The sequence below is a fragment of the Malaclemys terrapin genome, chromosome 17 (assembly GCF_027887155.1).
Source record: "Malaclemys terrapin pileata isolate rMalTer1 chromosome 17, rMalTer1.hap1, whole genome shotgun sequence".
Lineage (NCBI taxonomy): Eukaryota > Metazoa > Chordata > Testudines > Emydidae > Malaclemys > Malaclemys terrapin.
In genome coordinates, this window is record NC_071521.1 from 13,296,077 (window position 1) to 13,314,977 (window position 18,901).

The 18,901-nt window shown below is 44.6% G+C and overlaps 2 protein-coding genes and 1 long non-coding RNA gene across 6 annotated transcripts; 2 read left to right on the plus strand and 1 right to left on the minus strand.

The window, feature by feature from the left end:
* Positions 1-450: 450 nt before the first annotated feature.
* On the minus strand, positions 451-9,971 carry PTGES2 (prostaglandin E synthase 2). The gene is made up of 7 exons (XM_054007592.1): positions 9,681-9,971; positions 7,562-7,756; positions 6,649-6,704; positions 4,878-5,030; positions 4,009-4,209; positions 2,871-2,988; positions 451-2,044 (listed from the first exon to the last, which is right to left on the minus strand). Exons 1-7 carry the CDS (start codon positions 9,954-9,956, stop codon positions 1,892-1,894), a joined length of 1,152 nt encoding a protein of 383 aa, XP_053863567.1. The 5' UTR covers positions 9,957-9,971; the 3' UTR covers positions 451-1,891.
* On the plus strand, positions 9,448-11,243 carry LOC128825264 (uncharacterized). Its single transcript, XR_008442644.1, has 3 exons — positions 9,448-9,574; positions 11,004-11,078; positions 11,166-11,243. It is a non-coding gene; the product is annotated as an uncharacterized LOC128825264 (long non-coding RNA).
* A 2,265-nt stretch (positions 11,244-13,508) lies between these two features.
* BBLN (bublin coiled coil protein) lies at positions 13,509-18,490 on the plus strand. 4 transcript variants are annotated; one of them, XM_054007407.1, is made up of 4 exons: positions 13,632-13,711; positions 15,364-15,436; positions 17,799-17,913; positions 18,151-18,238. In XM_054007407.1, exons 1-4 carry the CDS (start codon positions 13,691-13,693, stop codon positions 18,218-18,220), a joined length of 279 nt encoding a protein of 92 aa, XP_053863382.1. In that variant the 5' UTR covers positions 13,632-13,690; the 3' UTR covers positions 18,221-18,238. The 4 variants fall into 4 exon arrangements, 3 of the variants coding, with proteins under 3 accessions (XP_053863383.1, XP_053863381.1, XP_053863382.1); XM_054007408.1 differs by lacking the exon at positions 15,364-15,436 and having other exon boundaries at positions 13,509-13,711; XR_008442635.1 differs by lacking the exon at positions 17,799-17,913 and having other exon boundaries at positions 13,626-13,711; positions 18,151-18,240.
* Positions 18,491-18,901: the final 411 nt, after the last annotated feature.

The following is an 18,901-nucleotide window of genomic DNA, read 5'->3' on the forward strand; positions in this document are numbered from 1 at the left end:
GCATCCCCCTTCAAAGCTGGTCAGATGCAGCCTCACGCCAGGCAATTGCACAGGGTGGGTAGTGGATTGGGGCCCCAGGAGAGCAGCTGAGGTAACCTGCTCTGCCTGGGGCCAAATACTTCTTAGCAAGTCCCCAGGGACGCTCTGAAGCAGGGAGGGCTCATTTACACATGTGTCATAGCAGTGTGTTGTGGCCCTGTAGTCTTCAGGGAGGATGGACTATTCTTCAGGGAGGATGGATGATTGTTAATCAACAAATATTTAACTATATCAGAGATTTAAAACAACAAAAAACATTTTAATTAGACTAATCCATCTCCCCATCATATCCACACATGCTCAAAACCATCTGTAATTTTTAACACTAAAAGATTGTACGGTTGAAGGGTGTTGTAGCTGTACTTAAAGATAACTAAGTGCAGAAGTGCTTAAATAAATAGCCGGAAAGCGTAGCAGCAGTTGGTTTTTATTGCAAATACTCTCTTCCTCTCCCCACTACTACTCATCTAATCCACACTAGAAGTTGCACCTCACTTTCCTTCTGAAGTAGCCATAGATACAGTAGGTTCTGGACAATAAAACACACCTGTATCACACACTGATACTTATGACTGATAGCGAAAAGCAGGCTTCTGCTAACACAAAGTACAGGTTTCTGCATTGATGACAGAGGTCATCTACAACCTCACTTTCCCAGATAACCAGTTTCCTTGAAAAGTGCCCATAGTACCATGGAAAGGATTGTTACAAGTGGATAATAGGGAAATTAAAACCTGGGACCATTCAGAGGATCTCTCACCCTCCTGCCTACAGCTAGAAGTGAAAGGATTCCCTGCATCTTAGCTCACCAAGACAGGTACCAACTGGCATTTTTGCACTGCACTAGTATTAGCCAGAGCTCAGTGAAGAAATACTAGTTCCAATAAGTTCACACTGTACAGTGTAGCCTACAGCAATAGCTCCCACCTCCACGCAGCAAAGCCTTTGGTGCTCTTGCATTACAGAAGCATGTAAAAGCCACAGAGGATTGCAGAATTCACTAGCACTCACCCGATAACAACTGATCATATGGAGCATTTCCAGGAACATTTTTCATGTAACTCATGATAGGAAGCTTTTTTCAAATCATTTTGCAATAATTCTTTCTTCAGCCTACGTTGTGCTCTCTGGGTCTCTCTCTACTGCTAGATAAGAAACCCTAGATGCCATATACTGCATAGAAAGAGGAACCGAGCCTGTATTGTCACTAACAATCCAGAATCAGCTGTTGAAATAACAGTTTAAATGGAGATCACCCTGAAGACTGGAAGCACATGACCTGCACACAGCAGGATCTTTTCCATCATGCAAAGGAATCCCTTCCTCAGTGCTGCTGATTCCCCCATTACCCTCAGCACTGTACTTAAATATTGCAGGTCAATTCTTAATGCCACTTAAGAGTTACACAGTACCTCAAATAGTCAGGAAGACACTCAGGACAACTCGGACAAGTGGAGATACAGCCTGAAGTCAACCCTGGACAGACCTCAAATATCTGCTTTTGTTCCAGGGTCCACTAGCCAGTATAGTGGTTTCTTTTTACAACATATTCTTAGTATGGGGCTCACCAAGAGCAAGCCAGTTTGCTGCACTCTGCTGTTTAAATCAGAACTTACCCTCCACTCCAATGAGGTCCCAGGTCAGCATCTTTTGCATGTTCCTATTATTCTAAATGTCATATGTACTTTGCTGTGCACACCTGTCCCCTCCTGTTCTCTTGGTCTCACAAAACCCCTTATTAGCTCTAAGCTGGACAATTCACATGCTTGCACGTCAGTCCAGGGGGAGGGGCCAGTGCATTTTATTTTTAATATAGAAGGTCTTTCCTTTAATGTTTTTCTGTGCAAGGATTTTAATAAAGCGGCTGCAGCAGTTGCCAGTTCGTGACTTCAGCCTCTCCAATAGCCTTCTCCATGCGATGGTACCAAGGCTGAATCTTGGTATGAGTCATCATGTCATCATAGGCTTCCAGCCCTTCCATGACCCGGAGGACCCCATACACTGCCTGTGCCAAGAGAGGAGAGAGAGTTTGGAATTAGTACAGATAACAGTAACTCTAAATCTGGAATGGAGGCAACTTCAGATTTAAGTGTCCCAAAACTTTACTCCCTTCCTTATCACCTATTCCACCTGTCTTATTAGCAGAGATTATTGAGACAGTCACAGACATTAGATGGCTAAACAGGAATTGCCTAACAAAAAGGGCAAGATTTTTGGGAGATGGAGTAAATGAAAAGTGATTACAAGATCTGGTACAATATCCAGCTCCATATAAACTCTTTATGGAGACATTGCTTCAGAATAAAACAAAAACCACTATCACTATTTATAATGAGAGCTAATGATGCAGGAAATGGTTTAAGGCTCAAATCCCAAAGTCTGATCTATGCATGCCAACCTCATGACCCTGTCCACTGATGTCAACAGGGCTCATCTCCAGTTGCAGACATGGAAGCCTAGTTTGTAAACTGCTTTTGTCATTACTTCAGATTGACTGATAATGCCCTACTCTGGGAAGTCGTGATGTTTGTAAGGTATGTGCTTGGAGCATATTTCCCAGTGGAAAGGCAATTGGCTGGCAGGCTTTCCACCCACCCACTCACCCACCCACACATTGTGCAATGGAGTAAACATACTCACCCCTTACCTGTAACACACTATTTGACAACACAACTCTCACCTCCCACATAAGACACTCAAATGATATATCTAATATACAGACCAAGAGGATATAGCACATATTTTATACATAATCATAGTCACATCTATATCATACTATATGCATGATAGATGGTAATTTAAATACAGAGACCAAGGGTCTTGACCATTACCAAGTCAGCGAGATTCGGCTGGCTGCCACCCATGAATGGTCTGTGTTTGCCAACAGCTTTTACCCAGTCATTGGCTGCTTTGTACAAATCCTCTCGGACATTATCCTGGAGATGGTGCCTGTATTAAGAGAAAATACATAGTGTCCTCTAACTGGTTCATTTATCTCTTTAATCTTCTCCTCCCATTACTCTTCCCATGGATTGATATATGGCTGGGGACAAGGAATGCATTTCAAAGAGTGAATGAAAAGGCTTGGGTATTTTTAAAGAGGACTATGAAGTAACTTGTGTGCATAAGCATCTCTTTCATTCAGAAGGTTAGAGGGCTCAAAAAAGTCCATAAATACTTAACGTTGATTAAGTGGTTAAGGAGCTATTTGCTCTAGTGGTTAAAGCAAAGGACCAGAATTCTAGAAATCATGGACAGCAATTATTTCTCAGTCACTAACTCAGTGTGTCACACTAAACAAGTCAAGTCTTGACCATTCCTTGGTTATACCAATTGATAAACTGGATTAAAGAAGGCACTTGTATTGGAAAGACAGCAGAGATCTAAAAGGGAAAGAGCTTCTGGCCCTACTACTCAAATGGTGGGGCTACAGTGAAACTAGTTCCACTTGTCGTGATCATTCAGTTCATGGGAATAAAATATTACTTCCCAAAAGCCAGTTTCTGATTGTTCTGATCAGTGGAGATTTAAGTTGCACCGATCAAACAAGTATCGATTCCTTTGATATTTTCAAAGGTAGGAGAGGATTTTGCACCACTGAATGGTATTCAACTCTACAAGAACATAACTGGTGCTCCATAAACTGTAATAACTGGAGTGACCTGCCTTGGAGCTAATGTTAAATTAAAAATATGTCCTTACAGAAATGGAGATTTTGCCTCCGCCTGTCTGATTTGAAAAATATTATGGTTCCACATATAGCGATCATTCAGATACAATGATCAGAATGGGGGAAGTATCCATACTGATCCTTAGAACAGAATTGCATTTTATTTGCAAGGAAAATGCCTATTAAAATGTGTTTGAGACACAGAGTTTTACTGTTTGAAGTTCATGGCTAAGGGTAGTTAAAAAACAAAGGGACAAAGAGACATTCCCTTGCTGTGTGACTGGGTCAGTGGTACCAACCTGCTCTTCAGCCTCTTGCCGATGAAGAACATGGCAACAGCCCCCACGTACTTGGCAAAAAAGCCTTCCACGGTGCCAAACTTGCCCTCACGGACAATGTAATCAAAAGAAGCCAGGGCTTCCCTAGGTGTGCGGTAAACATTGGGGGAGATGAGGTGAACAAGCCAGTCATCTGCCCATTTTCGCCACTTCATTTCCTCCCTGTAGACATCCCAAGAAAGTAGTTTAAGTGAACAAGGTGGAAACATTGAATCAGAGGAGGGAGGATGCAGCTGATACCAGAATAACTGTAGCTGGAGCTTCTGCAAAGGACGAGAGTGCAACCTAGTTCCCATCCAATCTGCTCCACTGGTAATATCCCTGAACTGTCCTCAGGAGGGATCTCCTCCACTGAGGTGCTCTAATGCCAAACTCCAGCTGGATGAGAAACCAAAGCTCTAGATTCTCTTTCTATTATTGCAAGCAGGCTGGATGGCCCATGAGGAACAGGTGTCCCATAATCTTGGGATTGATTTATGTTGGGAAAACCCATGTGACCCTTCTGTCTAACTCAGGAGCCCAAAGGGACATCCCTGTCTGGGAAGAAGGCAGGGAGGAGAGAAAGCAAAGGAGGAAATTGGTGCAATGGTTGAGGCTCAGAGTACACCAAGGGGGGGGGGGGGGGGAGGAGAATTTCACATAGAAGTATTACATTTTGCAAGTTAAACAAATAAATTACTTGAAACAAAACCATTCCAGTTATTTAGGGGGTGTCTGATATGTATCATGTCAAGAGCAGCATTAGGAAGATTCTGTTTGTGTTCTGCAAGATGATACAGGAGAGGTGCTGTGAAACCAACTCAGAGACCCCTAGTACATGAAATGCTTACACTCTAGCTTCTTTGATGGGGTACACATGCTGGGTCTCCATTTCATCCAGCATGAGCCAGTATTTGTTCCCATACTCCATCACCTCCTTGCCCCGCTCATTCACAGCTTTCATAGGAGGATAAAATGACACAATCTCTTCTAAACTCTTCTTCCTGAGGGGAGAAACACAGTCAGAACCTGCATGGTCTTCTCCATGTGTTACTGAAAAACAGTTGCTAGGAATCCTCTTTTTGGGGCAACAAAACACTGGCTGCTCTAACAATAGAGACTTCCATAATGAGGCAGCTCAGGGGCTGTAACTCTAAGTGCAGTCTGTATTTTCTCATTCAGAATTCCTCTCCATCCTGAAGTGCAGTTAGTCACAACAGTGACTGTACAAAAAATTGCTGATTTTAATGGCACTGTGGAGCTGATACAGCTGTGGGAGAGCAAACTAGAGACTAAGGCACCATAAGGAAACCAGATTCCAATAGTGGAATATTCTATTACTGCTGATAACGTACGAGAAAGAAAGATCGTGGCTACATTTCTAGATCTCAGGATGAGATTGGCCATTAGAGGGAAATAAAATAAAAAACAAAACCAGCATAGTGAGCAAATATACCATTAAAATACTTGTCCTTTGGTTGTAATTCTTCCCCCACAGTGTACAAGTAACTTCCACTGGCTTCAGTGCAAATAGTTTGAATCCTGCATGGGGGTGGGAGCAATAATGCCAGTGAACTTTAAAGTCTCACCTTCCCCCCCCTAGCATCCTTTGACTTTCCAGATCTGAGCAAATTTGATCTGGAATCATTGATAGAACATAAATGTGTCATTTTTAGAGAGGTTTCAGTCTGAAAATTGACTCTATACATGCATGTTATACACATTATTATCCCAAATATATCTTTACCGTAATGTATCGTAGTAACATTGAAGTGTGTGCCTGGATGCAAGACTGAGGTCTGGTCTATACTACCCGCCTGAATCGGCGGGTAGAAATCGACCTCTCGGGGATCGATTTATCGCGTCCCGTTGGGACGCGACAATCGATCCCCGAATCGACGCTCTAACTCCACCAGCGGAGGTGGTAGTAAGCGCCGCCGACAAAAAGCCGCAGAAGTCGATTTTGCCGCCGTCCTCACAACGGGGTAAGTCGGCTGCAATACGTCGAATTCAGCTACGCTATTCACGTAGCTGAATTTGCGTATCTTAAATCGACTCCCCGCTGTAGTGTAGATGTACCCTAAGAGGAAAATGCACTTAATGTATATGAAAAGAAAGGAGTAAAAACACACTGAAGCCACATATGTTAAAATGCACTACTATGAAATAGCTTAATGCAAGAAACCAATGAGAGAGAGAGAGAACATGTAAATGTCATTTAAAATAACCCATAGTTAGTATTAACCAGACTCCAGAATAGTCAGCTGCAGCTAACAATGTCTCTTATGGTTAAATTTCTATATACTGATGTTCTCTATACCAGGGGAAGTGGGGGGAGGGGAGAAGAGAGGAATAAAAGTACAAGTTGTCCCAGATATAATATTCCCTCCATCTCCATTCTTACTCAAGCTCTTTGTAACCTGGATCTAAAGAGCAGGCTACAAGAGCAGCAAGTTGATTTATTTCCAGATATTCTGACTGGCCAACAAAAGAAAAAAAAAAAAAAAATCAGAGGAAGGTTTGACTCATTTAATTTTTGGACTAACTTTTAAATCTTCTTTGTGGAAAGGCGGAATTCTGAATCAAAAAACACCTGAGCTCTCTCTCTCACACACACCTTACCTGGAAACAAGATAGGTCTTTATTGCACTGATGATCACTGAAGAGTCATTCAGTTGCTGCAAAATAGAATGAAAAGAAACTTAAGAAGAGAAGTTGATGGAGCTAAGCAGGAGGAACTCATAACAAGCTCTGCCAACTGAATCCTTTGGGGCTTAAGCAGTCCCCAAGTCCCTTCTTCCCTAACTTCAGTTTATTTCCATAGGCAAATCTGCTATACTACAGCCATATATCTATTCTTCTGCTTGTTCTAGACAGGCCAACAGCAGAAACCAAAGTGGGTTTCAGTTTGAGCCATTGGAATTCCAGGGGGCAAACCAGCATGGTAAGAAAATACACCTCTACCCCTATATAACGTGACCCGATATAACATGAATTCAGATATAACGCGGTACAGCAGCGCTCCGGGGGTGGCGGGGCTGCGCACTCAGGCAGATCAAAGCAAGTTCGATAGAACGCGGTTTCACCTATAACGCAGTAAGATTTTTTGGCTCCCGAGGACAGCGTTATATTGGGTTAGAGGTGTATATGGTTAAAACACTTGTCCTTGGGTCATAATTCTTCCCCCATAGAGTACAAGTAACTCCCACTGACTTCTGTGCAAATTGTTTGAATCCTGCATGGGGGTGGGAAGAATAAGACAAGGGGACTTTAAAGTCTCACCTTCCCAAACTCCCTAGCAGCAGCATGGCTTGTCACTGCTAGGGAACATTGGGCATTGTGAGTGCTCAGCAAAATACAGTAAGAGTGAGGCTAAGGAAGAGGTAGCTAAGTATACAGCCATAAAATGAGGAACAGGATGCGAAGCACCCTTGGAAATAAAGTATCAATCTACAGGCTACACCTGCACTTGGCTAGTGACCCAGTGCTAGATGTAAACCCAAGAACCATGGTTATTTGAGAAGCAGAGACTCACCAGAGCGTTTCCAGCGTTGGCTAAAAGGATGGGCACCTTTCTGTAGGAGGAGAATTTGATCTCCTTCCTCATTACCGGGTTCACCTCCACAATTTCATAAGGCACCCCATGGTAATCAAGGAAGGCTCGCACCTTACTGCAGAACGGGCAGGTTTTGTATTGGTACAGGGTCAACTGCAGGCTACCTGCAGGGAGCTGAGGGAGGAAAATGCCAGAAGTTTGTATGTTCAACTCAAATATCACCTCCTCCCCCGATCGATTTATTTTTATTTTAAATTGCTGTTGCTAATATTGGGTGTTCAGATCATAATCTGGCCATCTAAATCAAAGCTCACATCCCTGGTTAACCAGCATTTTCTTCTAATGACATTATAAATATTTAACTTTTTTGTATAATTAATATCTAATTTTCTAAATATCCCCTTATCCCTTTGTAGTAACTCCAATCTCTTATGAATATATGGTTTTGCCAACTGAATCCTATAGGTTAGGGACCAAGCCATCATAAAAATGACATTCACAACACCCCTTTCTACACACAAAACTCCAACCATCCAGCCTAAGAAAATTAAACAAATCAATCTTAAAAACAAACAAAACAAACAAAAAATCCCTTCAAGTAATAAAACCCACAAAAATCAAAACCAAAACCCATCCCCCAAGCAGAGTTTTTATGCTGCAAAGGGAGAGGTGTCAGAGATTCCGTGAAGTCCACTAGAAACTTTGCTATTGTTATCTATTTTACGTGGAAGATGCTCAAATACTACAGCAATGGGCAGCAGTATAAAACCCTACATTTGACATTAAAATAAATAAATAAAATACCAGTGACATGCCAGGAAGCAATGACTTTTGTTTGTTTGGGGTAACAGTGGTTGCAAGGTATTGGTTGAGAACATATAAACACAGAATCTGATCTTGAATTGTTTGCACACCATATCTTCACTGAGAATGCTGGGTGCACAAGGAATAAAGGATCAGTATTAGGCACAATGCAATTACATAACAGACATTTAATGTGCCTTGCTTATTAGTCATACATTATAAAACACATACCACCATTTTACCTTGTTTCTCACTTCCATAATACCTCAGGGTATTTGTGGGAAGTCGTTAGTTGACGGAAAGCCCTACGTAAGCATACAGAATTGTTGTTTTCCCTGACACTTGACAACTACTTTCTTTTTATTCATTAAAAGCAATTTTTATAGTTACTCAAAGAGGAGAATATTGGGTAGTTTAGGGCTAGATTTTAATACTTTAAAATGTTGTTTCCTAACAACATATAATATTAAGGATGTGTGTGTTTCGATCAATAGAAAAACTCTGCTTTGTGTATTTAAACCTTTTCTTGAAGGGTTTGCCACCCCCAAATACTGCAACATTATGCTAGTGTAGGAGAACCAGAAAGTGACCAGACGAAAAACAAAATTGAAACTAACAAGACTATTTTCTTTCTACTGACTAAAGTTAGGTATGTGTGTATGTCTTGCAGGATCAGGGTCTGTAAGTGTTTAGTTTTAATACACAAGAGTTATTAGTAAAATTAGTAGGCATTATTTGTTTAGTCTATTGTAACCTGATGGCATCACTTGTATATTCTATATCACTTAGCATCCATAGGCATGGAAAACATTAGCTGATTGTTTTTAAAGTAGCAATTAGTCTATCCAGGGAAAGCTACAAAAGGATTTGCAGAGACAGTAAATAGAAAAAGCAGCCACAGATCATTTGAGACCCTTATAGCCTTTTAATCTGGAGAATCAGCTGCAGGGCATTAGAGGGGAAAATACTATCTGAAAATGAACAAAAATAGAAATGTCATATAGGAGAAGAAATCTGTGACGGGGTAAGGAAGAAACCATTTTCAAAGGTTCTCCCTGCCATGCCACCCCCTTAAGATGTCATGAAGGATGGGAGCCAAGAGCTGTGTGCACCCCAAAAATGGAAGCTATTTGGGAGGCAAGATCAAAACCAGATTGCACGGGAAGGAGTATCGTTTCGGAATCATTTGTAAGCGGGGGATGGGAAAACACCATGGGGCCCGGTGTCCTTAGGGACTGCCAGGGGCTCCTGGATTTCCAGCAGGATTCCTACGAGGGGGGAGGCGGGAGGTTACCTTGTCTGCCTGCTGCTCTGCAAGGTGCTCCTGGGCCTTCAGGGGATACTGGAGAGTCTGGAAGAGGCCAAAGGTGCCCCCCAGGGCAAAAGCAGCCCCCACCAGCATGCGGCTGCCCTTCAGTGCCCGGGCCCGTGCATAGCGTCCTGTCCCAAAGGGGATACAGTACCCCCTGCTCTGGGCCCGCAGGAGCCCCATCCCAGCCGCCTGGCCAGCAGCCCTCAGTCTCCACGGGAGCTGCCCCAGGCACCTCCAGCCACGGTAGGCTGCTGCCATCTTCGCTCCACGAGGGGGGAGTGGAGGAGAAAAAGAGGGAGGGCGGGCCTCTACACCAAGCACCAGAGGCTTTAAACCAGAGCAGAGGAGGCCCTAAGGATAGAGCGCCTCTGCTGGGCTTGTTTTTGGATTGATTGGTTGGTTGGTTGGTTGGTTTGCTGTGCCATCATTTCGTCCCAGATGCAGTACTGCATAAGGGAGAGAACATTTGTCTCCCCAAATGATTTCCAAGCCCCCACCATCATTGTCCGAAAAGCCAAAATATGTACAAAGTTATACTGTACAATGTTACGCAATGAGCAGATTGGGGAGATTTCATTTGTTAGATCGCTTATAGAATCATAGAAAAATACTGACTCAGTAGCCACCATTTATTTTGAAGGGTCCCAGTATTTCTAAGGGTCTAATTACTCCTGGAAGGTTGTTTCGTAAATAGCGATATTCAGGGGCCCCAAAATACCCATTTGCCCCTCCAATAATGGGACCCTAGAACTACCCTGATTGGAAATGGTTATAAATGGCACAGGTAAGCTGAACAAATAATCACACTGTAGCAGTGAATGTAACGTTCAATGTAATAACCCATGCGAGGATGACAAGTGCTATAAAATCCTGCTAGGTTGGATCAGGGGCTCTCAAACATTTTCATAGTGTGGAATATACTTTAACACAGATAGAGTCTCATGAACACCTCCTTTCCTATTGCTCATAGTGTGGACAACCTCCTCTCCCATTTATTATCACGTACAATCTCTGCAGGGACTAGGGCAATTGCTTATGGAAAAGTCATATCTGGAAAGTATCGGTGGATGTTTAACTGTCTGATGCAATTGTTTTTTTCCTTTTGAAAACAAAGAATCAAACCCACCACCTGCTTTTACTCTTAATTGTATCGGCTCCTCCCATGTTTTTTATGAATCTCTCTCACTGACACATTCTCCTCTGCTGTCTAGACCCTTTTCTTTCCCTCTGCATGGGGTTCCCTAACAGTTGGTTCCCTGCTCCCTGACTATGCTGCCCAGCCACCAACTTCTTTTCTTCACCTAGCTCTCCTGAAAAATATTACCTAGCTGCCATATGGATTGCAACTCTAATCCCACTGATGTCTCCAGTCCCTGAAAGGTAGTGCTCATTTCCTCTCATTCTCTATTTATGTAATAGTTGCTCCCAGCAGAAGTGGCTAGGCTAATGTTTCTTCCCTGTTTCCAGTTTCATTTACAGGTGGCTTTTAATTGTAGTGAAGAGTGTGGACATCTGTAGCAGCAGTTGGAAACAAGGAGAGCCAGCACCATGTGACCAATCAGATGTTTGAAAATCATCAGCAAGTGTTCTTCAGCCAACAGCTTGGGAATCCCTGGATTAGATCATTTTAAATATTATTTAAATCACAGCATTTGCTGAATCATTAGTAAAAACTCCAAACCACCAATCAGCTCATTCAAAGAGTTCAGTCTGGCCAGTTATTTTTCCAGATATTAGAGCTCATTCCTCTCAACTACAATACATAGTGGGCCCAATTCCATCCCTCATGCAAATTACACTAAGGATTAATTTTGCTCACAATGTGTAGTATGAATATTGAATGCAACACTTGGGACCAGTGCTAGATGATTAAGTACAATCTCAAATAGTCCGTGATTTGATGGTAAAATTCCAAATCAATAAATAATTACAGTTAAAATTCCATCTTTGTAAGTTGCTTTAGAATCACAGGGTGAAAGGCAAGGACAAAATATTCAGAGTATCTAGTAGGTGTCATACTAGCAAAGCCAGATTGATAGTTATCTGGCTTTTGCCATGATGGATAATTAAACCTCAGCACTTCATAAAGATGTTAAAACATAAAATAGGAATAAAAATAATAGCAATAGTTTCCACTTCTATAGCGCCTCTTATGCAAGAATCTCAAAGAGCTTTACTGACATTAATTACATAAGCCTACTTAATTATGAAATTGTATTCCACAAAGCAATAGGAAGACATAAAACCTCATGCTTCAGGGCAATTAACTTTTGTCATTTATGCTTGGTTATGCCCATACTATTATTTTTATGAGTGTTAGGACATAGGATGGGGCCCTAACCCAGCAGAATGTAGTCAGGTTATACTAAGGAAAGATTCAGACTGTACTGTGATGTTAAGGATATGATCCTTCATTCCTTGTACATTGAAAATTCCATCTCAATTAGAATTCAAAAACTCCTCAAATCAGTCTTTGCCCAGGTTCAGCTCAGGGACACACTGATGCCCTAATTGCAAGTTATTTTCATCTCTAAAGATATATCCTATAAAATAAATGATAGAATGATCTGATTTCCCAGGACAGGTGAAGCATATGACTAATATCAAGTCTAAAAAAAGAAATCTTAGTTATAAAGCAAGGCAGAGAGAATTGTGCTCACTGTCCTAAGGAAAGAGGAGATTTGAAAGTGACCTACTGAGGTTACAATTATTAAGTTGAAACAAACTTTATTCTGTTAAGTACAATTAAGATAAATTAAACAAACCATTAACTAAAACTGGATAGACGAAAACAGGAAGGGACTGTGCTCTAGTGGCAAAAGCAGAAGTCTGGGTGTCAAGAATTCTGGGGTTTAGTCCTGTCTGTGTCACTGACTCAATGTGTGATTCTGGGCAATTGACTTAACCAGCCATCATCCTGTCTGACCATCTGTAAAATTACCTCACAGGAACTAATAATGCATGTTTACAAAGCACTTTAAGAGCTCCAGAAATAAAAGCTCTATACAGGTGAACATATCTCCTGAGAACATCCCATAAACATATGTCCCTGAGAACAGTCTACAAAGAATAAATATACATGTAATAAACTGAGATAATTAGTATGGATAGAAAAAGGTTTAAGAGAAAACCACTGTAGAGGGGGATAGCAAAGCAAATCTATGTGAATAATTTATTCAACACATTTTCTGTTCCCAAATTGGTCTGTGAGTAGCTGATAGATTAGTTCACTTTATTGATTGGAATTTATTTGCTGGATCATTTCTGTGAATAACTTCTGATCAGCAGATTTTTCTCGAGCAGCTGTCAGCCAAAATCAAGCTGTAGTGCTTGGTTTTGACGGGGACACACAGGCCTAAACTCTGACTGGATGATTGTGGCTCTTAGAGCCAGCTTGGCTGTGAACCTTCATACTCCCAAGGTCACACTTGGTTTCTGCAGATACTCTCCTCAGTTGGCTCAATATGTTTTGCACCCATGTGAAATCCTGCCAGCAAACCCCTCTGCTATGACTGCAGAGAGTGAACACAAAGAGGGAGGAACATAAGAGCCAGGGAGGTTGGGGGTGCGATCCCGCATCCCTGTAGGCAGACACCCCCCTCCCCCCAACTATAAAGTCTATTTGCTTGCCTGCCTCCCGCCCGCGCTGCTTGGGCAGCCCCTCTCTTCCCATAACTATAGACTTTACCCTGGAGCAGGGCGGGGCTAGGAAAGAGATGATCCACCCCCCTCTTCCCAGGATCCCGGCTGAAGTTTGCGAATGGCTAGGTCAACCCAAGCCCCGCCCCTTTCCGGGTCAGGGGGCGGGGCCTTCCGCCGCTTCCATCCGGGGAAGGGGCGGGGCTTTCCGGCGTCTCGGAGTCCGGCCGCGACCGGGGTCCTGTCTGGCAGCGGGACTCGGGAGGGGCACGGCGGCGGCGGCGGCATGTCGGGGCCGAACGGGGAGCCGCACGGGCCTGCGGGAAACGTCGGGCGGGGCGAGGAGGGGGAGGATGACGGCTTCGGGGAGACAGGTAAGAAAAGAGTGAACAAGAACCCGCGCAGCATCCCCCTTCCTGGGGTGTCCCGGCCCCCTCCTGCTCTCAGCATCCCCCTTCCTGGGGTGAGTCCCGACCCCCTCCTGCTCTCAGCATCCCCCTTCCTGGGGTGTCCCGGACCCCACAGCCCGGCCCCCTCCTGCTCTCAGCATCCCCCTTCCTGGGGTGTCCCGGCCCCCTCCTGCTCTCAGCATCCCCCTTCCTGGGGTGTCCCGGACCCCACAGCCCGGCCCCCTCCTGCTCTCAACATCCCCCTTCCTGGGGTGTCCCGGCCCCCTCCTGCTCTCAGCATCCCCCTTCCTGGGGTGAGTCCCAGCCCCCTCCTGCTCTCAGCATCCCCCTTCCTAGGGTTAGTCCCGCCCCCCCCAGCCCGGCCCCCTCCTGCTCTCAGCATCCCCCTTCCTGGGGTGAGTCCCGGACCCCACAGCCCGGCCCCCTCCTGCTCTCAGCTCCCCCTTCCTGGGGTGAGTCCCAAACCCTACAGCCTGGCCCCCTCCTGCTCTCAGCATCCCCCGCTCTGGGGTGTCCCGGCCCCCACAGCCCGGCCCCCCTCCTGCTCTCAGCTCCCCCTTCCTGGGGTGAGTCCTGAACCCTACAGCCCGGCCCCATCCTGCTCTCAGCATCCCCCGCTCTGGGGTGACCCGGACCCTACAGCCCGGCCCTCTCCTGCTCTCAGCATCCCCCGCTCGGGGTGAGTCCCGAACCCCACAGCCCGGCCCCCTCCTGCTCTCGGCATCCCCCGCTCGGGGTGAGTCCCGAACCCCACAGCCCGGCCCCCTCCTGCTCTCAACATCCCCCGCTCTGGGGTGAGGCCCGGCCCCCTCCTGCTCTCAACATCCCCCGCTCTGGGGTGAGGCCCGGCCCCCTCCTGCTCTCAACATCCCCCGCTCTGGGGTGAGGCCCGGCCCCCTCCTGCTCTCAACATCCCCCTACCTGGGATGAGCCAGGGACCCCTCTCTGCTCCTAGCACCCCCCATCTGGGGAGAGACATTCCCCACACCAAACTCTCCCTGCTTCTAGCACCCAATTGCCTGGGGTGAGTCCCCCCCTTCCCCAATCCCTTGCTCCAAACATACCCCCTCTCTCTAGATGAACCATAGACCCCCCAGCAGGCTTTGCTCCCAGCGCACACACCCACACCCACCAACCGGTTAATGATGATGATACTCAACGCAACTAATATTAACAAGGGGGAAGGATTGCGAGCCGGAACAGGGAAATAACAGATTAAAGACTATTGAGATGTATTCAAGTCAACAGGGCCTGACGAAATTCATACTAGGGTACTTAAGGAACTAGCTAAAGCAATATTCAAACCCTTCATAGAGCACAGGTGAGGTCCCAGAAGACTGGAGAAGGGCAAACATAGCACTTGTCTTTAAAAGGGGGAACAAAAGGGATCTGGGGAATTCTAGCCCAGTCAGCCCCACTTTGATACTTGGAAAGATAGTGGGGTATAAAGAATAGCCAGCATGGGCTTGTTAGGGACAAATCCTGCCAAACCAACCTACTTTTCTTTGGAAGGGAGGATCTGGTCGGGTCCTGCAGGGGTCAGTCTCGGGTCTGGTGGTATTAAATATTTTCATTAATGACTTGGATAATGGAGAGTATGTTTATAAAATTTCCAGATGAACCACAAACTGGAAGGGGCTGCTAGCACTTTGGAGGACAGGATTGGAATACAGAATGACCTTGACAAATGTGAGAATTGGTCTGAATTCAACCAGAAGAAATTCAATAACAATAAACGGAAAGTACTTCACTTAAGAAAAAAAAATCAAATGCACAACTACAAAATGGGGAATAACTGACTAGGTGGTGGTACTGCTGAAAAGAATCTGGGGGTTATAGTGGATCACAAACAGAGTATGATCAACAATGTGATGCAGCTGCAAAAAAGGCAGATATCATTCTGGGGTATATTAACAGGAATCCTATATAACACCGGAAATAATTGTCCTGCTCTATTCTGCACTGGTCAGGCCTCAGCTGGAGTGCTGTGTCCAATTCTAGGCCCCACACTTCTGCAACAATGTGGACAAATTGGAGAGATTCCAGAGGAGAGCAACAAAAATGATAAAAGCCTTAAAAAACCTGACCTATGAGGAAATCTTTTTTTTTTTTTTTCTTCAAACTGAGCATGTTTAGTCTTAAGAAAAGAAGGCTGAGGGGAGACACAAGTCTTCGAATATGTTAAGGATTGATATAAAGAGAATGGTGATCAACTCTTCTCCTGTCCACTAAAGGAGGACAAGAAATAATGGGGCTTAATTTGCAGCAAGGGAAAATTAGGTTAACTATTAGGAAAAACTTCTGAACTATAAGTGTGTTAAGATTTGGAATACGCTTCCCAGGGAGGTTGTGGAATCACCGTTGTTGGACAAACACCTGTCAGGGACAGTTTAGATTTACTTGGTGCTGCCACAGTGCAGGAGGCTGGACCTGATGACTTCTCAAGGTCCCTTCCAGCCTGACATTTCTATGGTTCTATAAGACTAAACCATCCAACACCCTAGTTTGGTGCCTTTTAACAAAATCTAAGAGCGCCTTTCCTGAAAATATCCTGGAGGATTTCTAGGACTAAAAAGGCCTTTCATCATACTGTTCCGGGAAGCGCCAGTACAACTAGTTACTAGCCAGGAAGGGAATATCGTATTTCAGACCTTCCTCTGGCTTCTGATGAAAAAGGGATGCTTAGCTAGTCTTCTATGACAATTCCTTTGAGAATTTGAGCTTTATGGACTATCACCTGCCTCAAGAGATCCTTTCTGCTGGGTCCATTTGAGCTGTCCATCCAATTTAGAACTAGATTCTGAAGATGTCAAGGGTGTTTCCTCCTGAAATCACTCAGATCCTTAGAAGCTGGTGATTCTTTTGTTACCACGTATCTCTATAGTGAGCTTTGAGTGGGAAGTCCTGAGATATGAGTTTTCTAAATAATCTATCATTTCTCTTAGCCTGTCCCAGAAAGCTCTCCCAGTTTGGAAGCAGGTACTGCACTGTTTTCTAACCCCGTGCATTCCAGTCTCGGGAGGTCACTTCACAACTTAATTTAGAATAATGTTGTATCAGAATTAAGGTATAGCATTAATTGCTTTCAGCTGTGGTATGTGCTATTCAAGGACTTCCCACACTGTCTTCTAAAAGATTTTGGGAAAACCAGTACTTGTGTTCAGGGTATTGTTAGCTGAAAACAGCTTCACTATCCGATCCTCTTATTTCTTTCTCCCACATGCTCCTTATGTCTGAGTGCAAGCTGCAGAGAAGTCCCATTCAGACTGTGGTCTGTTATTCTAAACAATGCTGTTTGAGGACTGGTTGTTGATGCCCCTTGCTGTGTTCAGCAGAACAGGTCTAGCTATTTAAAAATAATTCTCTTTCCGTGTAAACTCTGGTTGACCTTGTGTGTGAAGTGAAATCTGTGGCTCCTCCTGAGGCTTGAATTAGATCATGTTCTTTGTAGATGTACATGAGAACCACATTTTCCCTTTTACTCAGGGCTTGGTGTGAGTGCTTTCCCCCCCTCCCCCTGGGAAGAAGCAGCATCACAAGTAGGTTTGAATGGCTTGTTGGACCTGGTTTGTGCTGATTGTATGGCATGATACATACATATATCCTGCAGGGTGGTTTATAATGAATCCTTGCTTCCTAGTGCAGTGTTTTAAATGGTAAAGCAAGACCTATGTGGTCTCTGCACTATTGAGACCTGGGTGAAAAACTGAAGAAATTAAGGGGATAAGTGCTGTTCATGGAAATCAGAATTGGTCCACATCCCTCTGGTTACTTTTTCCCTTAGGATCTTATGAGATGTTCCTATTCAGCTCACTCAGGGTCTCCACTGCACTGCACCTTTCTTCCTCTACCCCTGCTCCCACATCAGCTGCTGTGATGTTCTGGAATTCTTTTTCCAGATTCTCATGTGCCAGGTCCTAGAGTGGCAGCTCTGGAGGTTACACTCTCTGTGCTAAGCTTCTCAACAGCACCCTCTCAAGGTGCCTGTACCCTGATTAGGCAAGGCCACCTCTAGGGAGGGTGAAGATTAATTCAGCTTTTATCTATTCAGCCCTCTTGCAGTGTGGATCCCTGTCTAGTGGAAGCTGGCCAGAGCCCAACCACTTACTTGAGAGATTACCAAACAGCTGCCAGATGGCAATTCCTTCCTGGTCTGTGACACAGAGGTAAAACATCCTAGATCATGTTACCAATCCCCTGAACTACCCAGTTTTCCACAGACCTAGTTTCACCAGTAGATGTGATGTAAAATGATACAGAGAGGATGCATTTGGGATAGAGGACCTGCCTTGTATGTTCTGAGGTATATTTGTAAGAGGCCTTGCTGCCTGATACCTTCTTAGAATGAGTGGTGGTTGTACAAGAATTTAAATTCAGGATTTTTTTTGTTCTCCTTCCTTTAGAATATGCAGCAATAAACTCCATGCTGGACCAAATCAACTCCTGTTTGGATCACCTGGAGGAGAAGAATGACCATCTGCATGCCCGCTTGAAGGAGCTGCTGGAATCCAACCGTCAGACACGCCTGGAGTTCCAGCAGCAGCTGAGTGAAGAGCAGAACATGCAAGCTGATGTGCAGGGACCACACACGGACATCTAGTTCCTGCTGTTTGCTGGACACAAACTGTCAAATAGTTTTTACTTCCAAGGGGACCTCCACTGTCTGTGGTTTAATGTAAAACTTGACTAGAAAAGGTACTTGCTGTTGTGCAGTCCCTCCAGTGGTTAAATGTTCTGCCCTTCTCTGTGTCTGTCGTGTTTTCTCTTTGTGACTGATGCTGCATCAGCAAATAGGTGGGTGAGGGGAAGAGATGGGGTGTTGATATTTCTAGCTCCAGTTCTGAGCTGACAGTGACACCATTAGAACTGGGTATGGGAAGCCTATGCTGCAAGTGTGGGCATTCATGTATAGGCCCCTTTTGCCACAATTCAACTACCAAGGAAAGTGGTGACTGTGGTCCTGAGGACTGTCTAGAACTCTACCTCACAGACTCGTTTCCCCCAGTAAACTGGGCTTCTAAGCCTTACAGTTCTGGAGATCCATAGCACATGGTGGCTCCATTCTAGCCCCAGACTTGCTCTCGGTTTTAACTGTGGGGAGGGTAATAAGCTTCTTTTGGGGCTTAAATCATCTGGTTTCTTCAGCCCTGTGGC